The sequence below is a fragment of the Sciurus vulgaris genome (genome assembly GCF_902686455.1).
Source record: "Sciurus vulgaris genome assembly, chromosome: 2".
Taxonomy (NCBI): domain Eukaryota; kingdom Metazoa; phylum Chordata; class Mammalia; order Rodentia; family Sciuridae; genus Sciurus; species Sciurus vulgaris.
The window spans coordinates 161,377,658-161,390,286 of NC_136462.1; the positions used below are offsets into that span (position 1 = coordinate 161,377,658).

Genomic DNA, 12,629 nt, shown 5'->3' on the forward strand with positions numbered 1-12,629 from the left:
CACTTCTTAGGGCATCCCCAGCAGGGCTGAGCCTATTGTTTTCAGATGTGACCTGTTCATTAACATACTCTCGTTGGCTTTGTTTCTTTTGCCTTGTCACTTACCCTTCTGTTCTTGTGCTTCCTGGAATCACCTCCCAAATAAATGACCTGTGTCCAAACTTTGCCTTGGGATCAGGTTTTGGAGAACTCAAGCTAAGATAACTCCTGGAAGGAGTTGGCCAGTTGGATGCTGGAACTTCTTGTTCTTTGTCCACTGAGATCATCAGATGAGACGGAAGAGTAGAATTCACATTTTTGTCAGCTGGCCAGATTGGTGACTTTAGTCCACAACTCTTTGGATGTCTATTTATAATGAATCAACAAGGTTTTGACCTTGGGCTCAGTCTCATGCCCATTTCCTATGGTTTCACATGGAAAAGCAATTTATCTTTGGGTGTAGCTATGGGGAATCATTGACCTAGACTTTGAATCTTATTTGGAAAATATCACAATGTATGTAAAACCATTCTTTACTACTGCTCTCACAAATTTGCCTTGCGTTCATGCTTTCCAGGTAATCAAAACTCCAGAACAGAGCTCCTGAATTTTTAATAGCCAGATAAATTGAAGCAGGCCACTCTTTGCTACACACTTTGAAAGAAAATAGATTCCTCAACATAATACTTAAATTGCGTGGCCAAATCTAGGCTCTAGAAATTGGTTTTTTAATGGTGTTTCTAGAATTCCTATGAATAGGTTGTCAAGATTGCTTTTCAAGGATGCATCAAACTCTTTATTTATTTCTTTGGGCCCTTTCTCAAAAAATGACTGTGAATGAATATTCACAGTGGTTCTGAAACTTCAGTGTGCATCAACATAACCTGGAGGAAATGTTAAAGCCTAGATTCCCTGGGTCTTGGCTCCAAAAATCCTGACCTAGTAGTTATGGTCTCTACTGGAGTCTTTGCATTTCTAGCCAGTTCCCAAGTGGTATGATCCAGAGATCACACTTGGAGAACCACTGTCTAGATCTAGAACATACGCAATATCAGGGTTAGATTGTTTTCTAAAAATCACACTGTTGACCCAGAGTCTCAATTTAGAAAAATCTCGACGCTTCTGCTAGTGAAGCTTTTGAAAATTCAGCTGACAGCATCCAAACATAATAAAAACACAAGCGTCTACACATTTCTGAATTCTGGTGCAAACAAAGGAAAATACTTCCAAAACAAATTCTCCTCAACATATCAGCAACTGCACATTCCAGTGCTACCAACTCACCTTTTGGGTGTTTCCAGAGCAGTTTAACAGATGATTATCTTCAAAGCAAGACAGTATGCTTGCAGAAACATTTGGTTATTCCCTACTTGAAGGGCAAATATCAGTTGGTCTTTTAATTTCACCACAAGCAGTTTTTGAAACTTGATTGATGGAACCTAGGAGTGATTGTTTTGGCACGATCCTAAGAGGGAGATGGGGAAGGATGGCAGGTACCCCCACAGGACGGGATCTCTGCTCAGCACCCAGCTAGCTCATCACTAGGCAGAGAAGCCCAAGACAGACTCCATTCTCATTGTCTTTCATGAACTAGTTGAATGATTCATTGATCAGTCCGGCCTCAGCCTCCCCTCTGTAAATACAGACTTTAGGTTTTCACCCACACTTGGCAGAGCCCTAAAGCTCCATGGAGTCGCTTGAAAGGCATCTGAGGGAATAGGGCTGCTGGGCAAATGAGGGTGCCTGAGGCTCCTGCAAGAAAAGGCTCTGGTTAGGGGCATTGCTCAGTGGTAGAATGCATGCTGAGCATGTTTGAGGCCCAGGGTTCAATCCCCAGAAGCAGCCCCCACAAACAAGCATCCCTGCTGTGATCCTGTACATTGACTTCCATTACTTTATTTAAAGGATGGAACCTGTGGCTTAAAAAACATTTGAGGACCAGTTACCCTTAGGATCCCTTTTATTTTCAAAATTCCGAATGATCTCTTTTTAAATAATAACAAGAAGGGTTCTATTTCCATTTCTTCTTTGGCTCCAGTAATTGTGGATGAAATTTTGGTAAAAATTAAGATATTTGAGAATTGGCCACCCTACCCGATCCTCAGCAGGCTCAAGAGGGGCAGAAGGAAGATGGAAAGAAAACAATCTAGAGAAATTGGCTCCACCCACCATTCCTCCACCTTCACCCCAGATTTAGCCATATCTCTCTGGGGAGGTGGCCTCAGCGCCAGGGTGTAAAGTCACTCTACAGTGAACCACTGCTCCTGAAGGGTGTGGGGATACATCACAGAACATCTATTCTGATTCTGGCCCTCAAAGTTCATACAGCCTGCTCTGTGGGCTCCTGAAGTCCCACCTCTCTGATGTCATAGGTGTAAGGAAGGGCATGCATGGGAAACCGGCTCAAGGCACATACAGCACTAGGGTCAGAATGTCCACATCCTTATTGTCACCATCCGACAACGGAAATCTTTCTACACCTGTGGTCTTTCACAAGAACAGTTAAGGAAGCCAATACCTACCTACCTACCTTTATTTCTTCCTTCCTTTCTTGGTTCTTTTTAGTTACACATGACCGTAGAATCCACATTGATATAATTATAGAAGCATGACCTATATCTTACTCTAGTTAGGATCCCATTCTTGTGGGTGTACATGATAGTGGGATTCACTGTGATGTTTTTATATATGTGCATAGGAAAAATATGTCAGATTCATTCCAGTCTTTCCTTTTCCTATCCTTCCTCTTTTCCCTCCATTCCTCCTTTTCTCCATACTTCAACACACACTTATTGTGGGTAATCTTCCACATATCAGAGAAAACATTCAACCTTTGGCTTTTTGGGGACTGACTTATTTCACTAAGCATGCTAGTATCCAGATCCATTCATTTACTGGCAAAAGTCATAAAATCATTCTTCTTTATGGCTGAGTAATATTTCATTGTGTACATATACTACATTTTCTTTATTCATCTGTTGAAGGGCACCTAGGTTGGTTCCATAGCTTAGCTATTGTGAATTAACTGCTATAAACATTGATGTTGCTACATTCCTATAGTATGCTGATTTTATGAAACCTAAACCATATCAGTAGGAGAGTGGGGAGTGTCCCCAAATACCTTGGCCAGTCCACTTACCTTGATTGTCTTAACTGTTCACAGCATCTCTTAAATGTTTTAGGTGAACCACATACTCAGAGTTATTAGAGTCCATTGCTAATCTTTATCATGCCTATTAACAAGTCATTAATAAATCAGTAAAAATTCACTTACCAAAACCTCAGGTATAAGCAGATGTGTCTGGCAGAGGAGTCTCACAGGAGTGGGGGAATCCCAAAGAACCCAAGGAATGCTCCTCTGTAAAATCTCCCTGAACACAGTAGTATTTAAGCCAATTCCAGACATCACAGCACAATCTCAAGAGCATGAACAGTTTTCTTATGCCTCCTTGGTGTAATCCGAACAGCAATGAGATGGAAGTCTGAATTATCAGAAAGTTTGGTGAGATAATTCAATCATCAGTGATAAATGTCATTTCCAATTTTAAAGAAATAAATGCTACTCACAATAGATATCATTCTAAAAATTCATTTTGTATTAAAATTATATCTCAAGGTGAAATTTTAACAGTTCTTGGGAAAAAAAAAACTACTAAAATACAGATTTCAGTATTAATGAGAAACAGTTCCCTATTGAGTCTCCCTCTTGGAAACTCAAGTTACTGATGGTAAGATATAGAACAAATATTGATATTGCTTAAATTTGATGTTATTTGGCAGGTAAATATGCCCTTTCTAGGTCAAAAATTTTCAACCCTGGCACTACTGAATTTTTAGGCTAGAACATTCTTTGTTTTATGTGTGTGTATGGTGGGGTGTCCTGTATATTATAGGATATTCAGCAGCCTCACAGGCTTCTACCTAGAAGCAACCCCCCATTCAAATGGCGACAATTAAAAATGTCTCCAGACATTGCCAAATGCCCCCTTGAGTGAAAAATCACATCCTGATGAACTGTTGTCCTGGACCAGATTCAATGGCTAACCCACACTTTGTTAGGACACTACACCTCAGACCTCCTCCCAGACAAGAATCTGCATTCATTTCAGTAAGTCCCCATGTTATTGGCGATATACCTGGCTCACTTTATATCTATGCTGCAATCCATGCAACCTGGGATGTGTCCCTCTTTCCCACTGCAGGAAGCTGATGAAGCCTTGTTGCATAACCTACGTCTTCAGCTCGAAGCTCAGTTTCTTCAGGACGATATCAGTGCAGCCAAGGACAGGTACAAAAAGGTAACCAGGATCCTTCTGAATCCTTTCTCCTGAAAAACCCAATTTGCCTTTGGTCAGACAAGCCCAGAGCACTCGTGGCTGGTCACTGAGATGCTGGAGCGGGCTATCTTGGGTGTGCATTTTTTCCCCAACCAACCAGAGGATGGGTTGGTTACTGGACAGCACTTACTAAGCCAGATGTCTACAGAGGTGTAGGCAATAGTGGGTATGTTGAGGGTTGTGGTGTTGGGAACTAGTATCTATATTGTACATTATAATTTACAAAGTGATTTAGATATATCTGTTTCAGTTCAAAAAATGCAGAAATGGAGAAAATGCATGTTTTAGTCAGCTTTTTTGCTGCTGTGATTAAGAGATCCAACCAGAGCAATTGAAGAGGAAGAAACATTTGAGGGCTCATGGTTTCAGAGGTCTAAGTCCATAGAAAGCCAGCTCCATTCCTGGGGGCTCAAGGTGAGGCAGAACATCCTGGTGGGAGAAGGTGGTGATCGGAAAGAAGAGAGAGACTCCACTCTCCAGATACAAAATATATACCCCAGAGCCACGCCCCAGTTCCCACCTCCTCCAGCCACACCCTACCACTTCAATTAATCCCGTCAGGGGTTAATTCACTGATTGGGTTAAGACTCTTACAACCCAATCATTTCTCCTCTGGACCTTCCTGCATTGTCTCACATGTGAGCTTTTGGGGGACATCTCACATCCAAACCATAACAATGCAAAAATTTTTTAAAAAGTCTTATGTTGTAGCCTCTGAGCTGGTTAATTGAATGCATTTATTCCTGTAGTATCCTTGTCTTTCCCTCCCTCCAGCAGCATCTCATGGGCCTGACCTTGGGTGGTGGGGTCTTGGTGTGCTAGAAAATATCAACTCCCGGGGGCTGTATGGGTGAGTGTGTGGGTGAGAGGCTGAACCTCTCTAAATTGCTTCTTCATCTTCAAAATGAAAACCATTGGTTGGTCAAGGCCATTCTGGAGAGGTCTGTGTTATCAGTCATCACTCATAGCTGGGGACAGGTGCACTGGCTGGTAGAGGGGGTCAGGCATCCCCGGGGGAGATTGTTAGCTCTGTATTATACAGAAGGACTTGCATTTCAGATTTCAGTATCTTGTCTGAGACCACACACCTTCAACATATCATTTAGCCCACGCATGACTGACCCAAACCACCCCTTTTTTTTTTTTGGCGGTGCTGGGGATCGAACCCAGGGCCTTGTGCTTGCGAGTCAAGCACTCTACCAACTGAGCTATCTCCCCAGCCCTACCACCCCTTCTTTGAAACACTGCCTTTGTGCTGGTGTCAGAGAGGGTCCTTTGTACCCTCCTGGTCTTGTCTGTTCTCAGGCTTCTATATCCAGGGTTCTGTGAAGACACAGCAAAGTGCCAATTAAGTGAAAGGAAACAGCAATAAACCAAGCCCTGGCTTGTCCTCATTTGTTCTACTCCGTTGTTCTTGCGAAGATTAGTGGAGATGTGAAGTGCCTGCTCCTTGGGGGACACAGAGCAGACGGCAAGCTCATCACTCCTTTTACATCCTCAACTTGATTGTGATTGTGGGGGAATGTGTGAAAGTATTCATTCATGGGCCCACCGGGGGCCAGAGGGAACAACTTGGGCAGCTCAACGTATGATGAGGATGCTTTCCCTCTCCCAACAGAATCTTCTGGAAATTCAGACCTATATTAGCATCCTGCAGCAGATCATCCAAACTGCTCCCCAAGCATCCACCATCACCAGCGGGATGAGGGAGGTAAGAACTGGAATCAGGACATTAAGAAAGTAAATCAACCCTGGGGGTGTGGGGACCATGCCTGGAGCCTTTCTTTACATCCTTGTGGGACTCGTTGACTGTGGCAGAAACCCAGGGGCAAGTGTTGGGTCAGACTGTGAGGGGAGCCACAGAGTTCACAGGTCATCCCCACTCCTGTGAAGTGTTCACATTTGAAGTCTATCCTGTTCTTTGCTCATGCTGTAAATGCTGATACGTTGACATCAGGGGACATCTGTGTCCCTGACCATTGTCTTAAGTATTTTCTCTTGGGAGTTAGGGTGTGCTCTCTCTCATATACTTTATACTTCTTTGTTAAATATCTTCTCACATTTCTTATCTATCTTTAAGACTGAGTTGTGTTTTAGTGCATTTGTGCTGCTCTAACAGAAAACCACAGACTGATAATTTGTGCAGAATAGAAATTCATTTCTCAAGTTCTGGAGTTGAAGTCCAAGATCAAAGCAGCAGCTTCTGATGAGGGCCATCGTGTTGCATCCTTACACGTCTGAAGGCAGAAAGGGCAAAAAGGGGCACACTCCTTCCTCATGGCAGAAGAGCAGAAGAGGGAGAAGCCACGCCCACAAACTCTTTTATAACAGCATTAATCCATTCATGAGGACAGAGCCCCAATGTCTCCCACTAGGCCCCACCTTCCAACACTGCTGCACTGGGGATTGAGTTTCCAACACATGAATTTGGGGGGTGTGGCTTCTTCAAGCTGGTGCAGGGTTTGGTGGGTTGGTAAACTGATAAAAATTTTTTTTTTCCCAAGGATGACCTAGAATAGTGGGTTTTTTTTTTGGTGCTGGGGATCAAACCCAGGGCCTTGTGCTTACAAGGCAAGAACTCTACCGACTGAGCTATCTCCCCAGCCCTGAATAGTGGTTCTTGATCCTGGTTACTCTTGGAATTTCCTAGAAACGTGCTCGAGGCATGACCCAGGGCAATAGGCTACCCAGGAAGTGGGGCTCCTCTCTCTGGGACAGCCAGAGTACAGACATACTGCAGAATCAGCTTTTTCATTTTAACTTAATGTTTTTATATCAAAGCTAAAAGGATTTCCCAAATTTGCTTTAGAAGACACTTTTGAACCCTGTTAAGTATCATCTAAGAGGCAGGAATGTTAAATTTTTTTGGTCTTTGTGGAGATAGTCTCATCCAAATTGCCCATCAGTTACCATTTCAGATTCCTGTTCTCTTTAATTGATGTAGCTGAGGCTGCCCAGAGGCCCCAAATAGCTTTCCTAAAGCCTTGATTTTCTTTATCAGAGATTTCTTTCCAGAGACCTTACTTATTTTTTCAAACTCTTTTCTCCGCTCTAATTTTTTTTTATGTGAGCACTCCTTTTAAATTGTTATCTGTTCCCATCTAACAAAGTCATTCGGAGTTCTAAGAACAGAGAGACTGATCAGACTTATCTTAATATCATTGGATCATCATCACCTGGGAGCCTGTAAGAAACACAGAATGTCCAGCCTGATGTCAGGCCCTCTGACTCAGAATCTGCTTTTTAGCTAGATCCCTAGGGATTTGTGTGCATGTGGAAGATGGAGAGATGCATCCCACTATTTTAAAATGTACTTCTATGTTTAAAAAATGTGTTCTTTTCAGATACACATGACAGTATATTTCGACATATTAAATCATACATGGAGTATAACTTATTCTAATTAGGATCCCATTCTTGTGGTTGTACCTAATGTGGAGTTTCACTGGTGGTGTGTTCATATATGAACATAGGAAAGTGATGTCTGATTCATTCCACGTCTTTCCTATTCCCATCCCCTCCCTTCATTCCCCTTTGTCTAATCCACTGAATTCTACTCTTCCCTTCCCTTCCTTATTGTGTGTCAGCATCTGCATATCAGAGAGAACATTGACCTTTGGTTTTTGGGAATTGACTTATTTCACTTAGTATGATAGTCTCCAGATCTGTGCATTTACTAGCAAAAGTGATAAGTCATTCTTTTTTATGGCTAAATAATATTCCAGTGTATACATATAGTACATTTTCCTTATCCATTCATCTGTCGAAGGGCACCTCGGTTGGTTCCATAGTTTAGCTATTATGAATTGATCTTCTATAAACATTGATGTGACTGTGTCACTGTAGTATGCTGATTTTAAGTCCTTTGGGTATAAGCCAACGAGTGGGATATCTGGGTCAAATGGTAGGTCCATTCCAAGTTTTCTGAGGAATCTCCATACCGCTTTCCAGAGTGGTTGCACCAATTAAACATCCCATTCTTTATGAATCTTGGCTTAACAATTCTGCAAGTCAGCTAGAAAGTCACTTTTGGGTTTGTTTCCTTGACTCTTGTTATTGTCCTAGAAACTGTGGAAATCCTGTTTGTAATAATGAGGGTACAATTAGTATTGAATGCAGGCTGACTGGTTGATGTGTCAGTAAAGCCTAATGCCAATGCCCAATAGCCAGAAGTCACATGGGACATACTGAGGTGACAGCAAAACCAGGCTTGTTATTTGCTACAGTGAGGAAGGTACATACAGTGTAGACTTGAGGGGCATGTTGATGGAAGGGGCTCACAGTGTAGGATCTGGGCCCGGTTGGTGATTTGGGGGAGGAAAAAATGGAAGTATGCCCTGGGTTAGGTGCCCTCAGAATGGGGATAGTCCTGTAACAGTGTCTCCATAATTGAATCTGGTCCACAGGACCAGAGTGTGGCTACAGCTGTACTTGATCACAGACCAGCACACTTGGTTATTTTTGTGGTCACTCAGTAATCTTTTGGGCTGTGTTCAGACACAATGCAGAGCAGTCCTATTTCTTTCTCTTTCTCCCATGGTCCCAGACTGACACATTTGGATGCTGGGGTGACATCATTTATAAATAGGGAGCACCATGATTTTGCTGTTAGTGCCAGCGAACAGCTGACAGCTATGGGCTATCTTCCTTCCTCTGTAAAGAGTATTTGAGGACCTTCCATGTGAGGCATTGTGGAAGGCACCCTCTGGGCTTGGAACCCTTGGGCAGGGACAGTAGTGTTGTAAAGATGAATAAGAATGAGCAGTGAGGAGAGACCTGGCTGGAGCTGGTGTGGTGAGTTTGCACTGTATCTACCACCCAACTGAGGCTGAGGTCTGGAGTTTGCACAGTGTAGCACATTTGCAAATCTGCTGTATACTGGTTTCCTGGGGAGCATGGATCCCCCTTCTGCTCCCAGCTACACCCTTGTCTGCATCATGGAAGCATGGTGGTGTCAACTGAAACTCAGAGGAACAAAGAGGACAGAGACAGTTGGAGAAACAGACTGAAAGACCCAGCAGTAGGGGGAGGAAAGAGAGAGAAAGAGATAGATAGATAGATATATATAGAGAGAGAGACCTGAATGCCCCGAGAGCCACATGAATAAACAGATGCAGCTGAGGGGCCCTTTACTATTATACTTGAGTTCTACCTTCTTTACGTGGTTGTGCCGTGAGACTGACCCATGCCTCCTACTGGAATATCTGACTTGCTCTAGCTTCCTGTGGGACCTGTGGGGTTGCTTTGGCCCTGTTTTATTTAGTCAGCATTCCATCGCAGTGGCAAATACCTGAGAAAGTCAACTTAAAAGGAAAAACCTTATTTTGGCTCATGGTTTCAGTCCACGGCTATTTGATTCTATTGCTTCTATTGCAACATAGTACATCATGGCCAAAGTGTGTGGTGCAAGATGCCTGTTCACCTAATGGAGGCTCAGAAACAGAAAGAAGAAGGGGCCAGGGTCCTTATATTCCCCTCCAAGGACACATCCCCAGTGACCTCATTTCCTTCTGCTAGGCCCTATCTCCTAAATGTTTCACCATCTCCCAATAGTGCTATAGGTTGGTAACTAATCCTTTAACACATGGGCTTTTGTGAAACAGTCCAGATCCAAGCTGTTGAGGCCCTTTGCAAGACATTTGTGAGCAGGGAGGCTGCCTTCAACAGGTGTGCTTGAACACGGTCAACGCTTGGCATAGACTTGGTTTTCAAGTTTCCGTGACTTGGAGGTGCTCAGTGTCAGGAGGAACACCTCTTGAGCAGTTGGGCTTTGGGATACAATCTGGATTTTTGAATAGACAGTGGAAGGGCAGGTCAGGAGAGTGGTGCCCAGTTGGCAGAGTGTGGACAGGACAGTGTGGAGGAGGTTTTCCTTCCAGGCCATTCCACAGAGCCTCAGTGCGTTGCTGTAGTGACCTCACCAGGGCTGCGCTTCCCTTTCACCCTTTGGGGCCTGATGGCTTATGCCTCAGGTTGTGGCACAGTTGGCAACTGGGACCTCAGACTGACCTTCATCCTTATGGACACAGAACAGTGCTGAATGAGAGTCTGCATTCCAGGTTTTTCATTTCACTTCTGGGAAAATGGAGGCATTGAAAATCAAATGCCTTATCTCTTAGCCAGGTCTGTCCTCGGGTCTCCTGACACTCAGTCTCTGTGTGCTACTTATGAAAAGTAAAAAAAAGTAAAAAGGTATAAACAGTGGCCACCAGGACCTGCCTGAGTCCTCTTGGGCTGCTGTGATAGGATTCCAAAGACTGACATTTATTTCTCATAGTTCTGGAGGCGGGAAGTCCAAGATCAAGGTCCTGGCAGAATCTGTCTGCTGAGGGCTGTCTTCCTGGCTTATAGACAGCCACCTCCTTGCTGGCTGTTCACATGGTGGAGAGAGACAGCACCTAGTGTCTCTTCCTCTTCTCACAAGGACACTAATCAAATAACGGGGCCCCCTCCTTCATGACCTTATCTGACCCTCATCACCTCCCAAAGGTCCCATCACTTTGAGAGTTAGGACTTCCACATACGAATTTGTGGTGGTGGTGGGAACACAAACATTTAGTCCATAACATGGCCCCACACTCTTCTGGGCCCTTCCTCGCCCTGGTCTTTGCATTTTTCCCATGTGTGATTCTGAATCTGGCCTTCTTTGTGCAGGAGAAGCTCCTGACTGAACGGGAAGTGGCCGCCCTGCAGAGTCAGCTGGAGGAGGGCCAGGAGGCGCTCTCCCACCTGCAGGCACAGAAGACTGAGCTGCAGGCCCAGGTACGGTTCCAGACTCTCATGTCCGCCACTCACTGTGGGGCATTCACACCACGTGTACGAATCAGGGTCTCCAGCACATTTTATTGACATGTCACGTGCATGCCCAAGTAATCCTGCTCTGTGAATTGTCACAAATACGACTTAACCTGTGTGCCTGGCGGAGTCTGAGCAGGTGACCAAGTGTCCTGTTTTGCTCTGGGCTGAGGGGTTCCCAGGAGAAAGGACATTCAGTGCTCAACCTGGAAGGAGTCCTGGGCCAACAGAGACAGGGTCCCTTGTGCCCTTTCAAGTCACCCCCTACCATCAACTTCTTCATTATTGATTCATTTTATCTAGGTTAAACTTGTTAAGGATAAGAAGAAATAGACAAATATTGGGATTTTTAAAAATCCTATACTTGCTCAAATATATGCTTCCTGTTTTCCTTCTCCCAATAAAATTTCTCTTTTGGAATTGGATTTTGAAGCTAGAAAGAGTAGATATGTCAGTGTTTGCCTCTGGTTAGAATTTTGTTAGTGTAAAGCCCCCATTTCCACCTTGCCATGCTTTGGGTGAAGCTTCATTTGAAAACTCAGTTCAACCTGTTTTTATGGCCTGCCTTCTTGGATCAAGGTCTTCAGGGCTCATCTGCTTGGTTCCTTCCTGTTTTCTTTCTCTTGTTACCAAATGGCTGACCACTTTTGACTTTAGAAGTGGATATTATGTTGTCCTCTACCCTGCAGTGTCCATAAAATCAGAAAAGGTAATACCTCAGCTAGAGGAGGGGCATTTCATAGCTATTCCACACCCTCCACATTGGCTCAGGATCTCCTTTTGGGACCACAGAGTTCAGATACGCTACTTCTCACCCCTGTTGCACACCACACAAAATTCTTGCTATGCAACAGCTCTCAGGAGTTGCTGGAGAGCAACCTGAGGACAGTCACTGTCCCCAGAGCTGAAGATCACAATGGGAGAGCTCAACTAGTGACCTTAAGACCTTAAGACTAGTCCTTCTCAGGAGACTAACTATGGCTCAGGGACCAGATGCCTCCTCTTGTTGGTCATGGTTTCCTCTGAAGTCCTGAAAGGATAGAAGGAGAGAGAGAGAAAAGGGGTGGGGAGAGAAGGAGAGATAAAGAGTGGTGTGTGTGTATAGGTAAGGGATGTATGTGTGGTGTGTTTATATATGTGGGATATGTGTAATGTGGGTATGTGTGTATGAGGTGTGTATGGTATATATGTGTGTTCCGTTGCTGTGTGTGTGTCTGTATTGGATGTATATATGTGTAGAAGGTGTGGTGTGTATAATGTCTGTGTATGACGTGTGTGTACTGTGCTGGGGGGGATATGTGTGTACTTCTATAGTATATATATATATATATATATGTGGTGTGTGTATATATGCTATAATGTGTGGTGTGTGTATGTTGTATGTGTGACATGTGAAAGCATGGGTATGGTGTGTAGTATGTGGTGTGTTATGTGGTGTGTGTATATACACTTGACATTTGTGTGCATGGGTGTGTATATATAAGGTGTGTGTGTAGTGTGCAGTGTATGTCATGTGTGA

The 12,629-nt window shown here is 43.9% G+C and overlaps 1 protein-coding gene across 2 annotated transcripts in view; it reads left to right on the forward strand.

Annotated features, from left to right (window-relative positions):
- BFSP1 (beaded filament structural protein 1) overlaps positions 1-12,629 on the forward strand; it is a 68,971-nt gene that overhangs the window by 43,722 nt on the left and 12,620 nt on the right. For both annotated transcript variants that reach the window (XM_079129625.1, XM_079129624.1), the window contains exons 3-5: positions 4,181-4,276; positions 5,934-6,026; positions 10,970-11,077. In XM_079129625.1, coding sequence (XP_078985751.1) covers positions 4,181-4,276; positions 5,934-6,026; positions 10,970-11,077 — 297 coding nt within the window. The remainder of the gene's footprint in view (positions 1-4,180; positions 4,277-5,933; positions 6,027-10,969; positions 11,078-12,629) is intronic.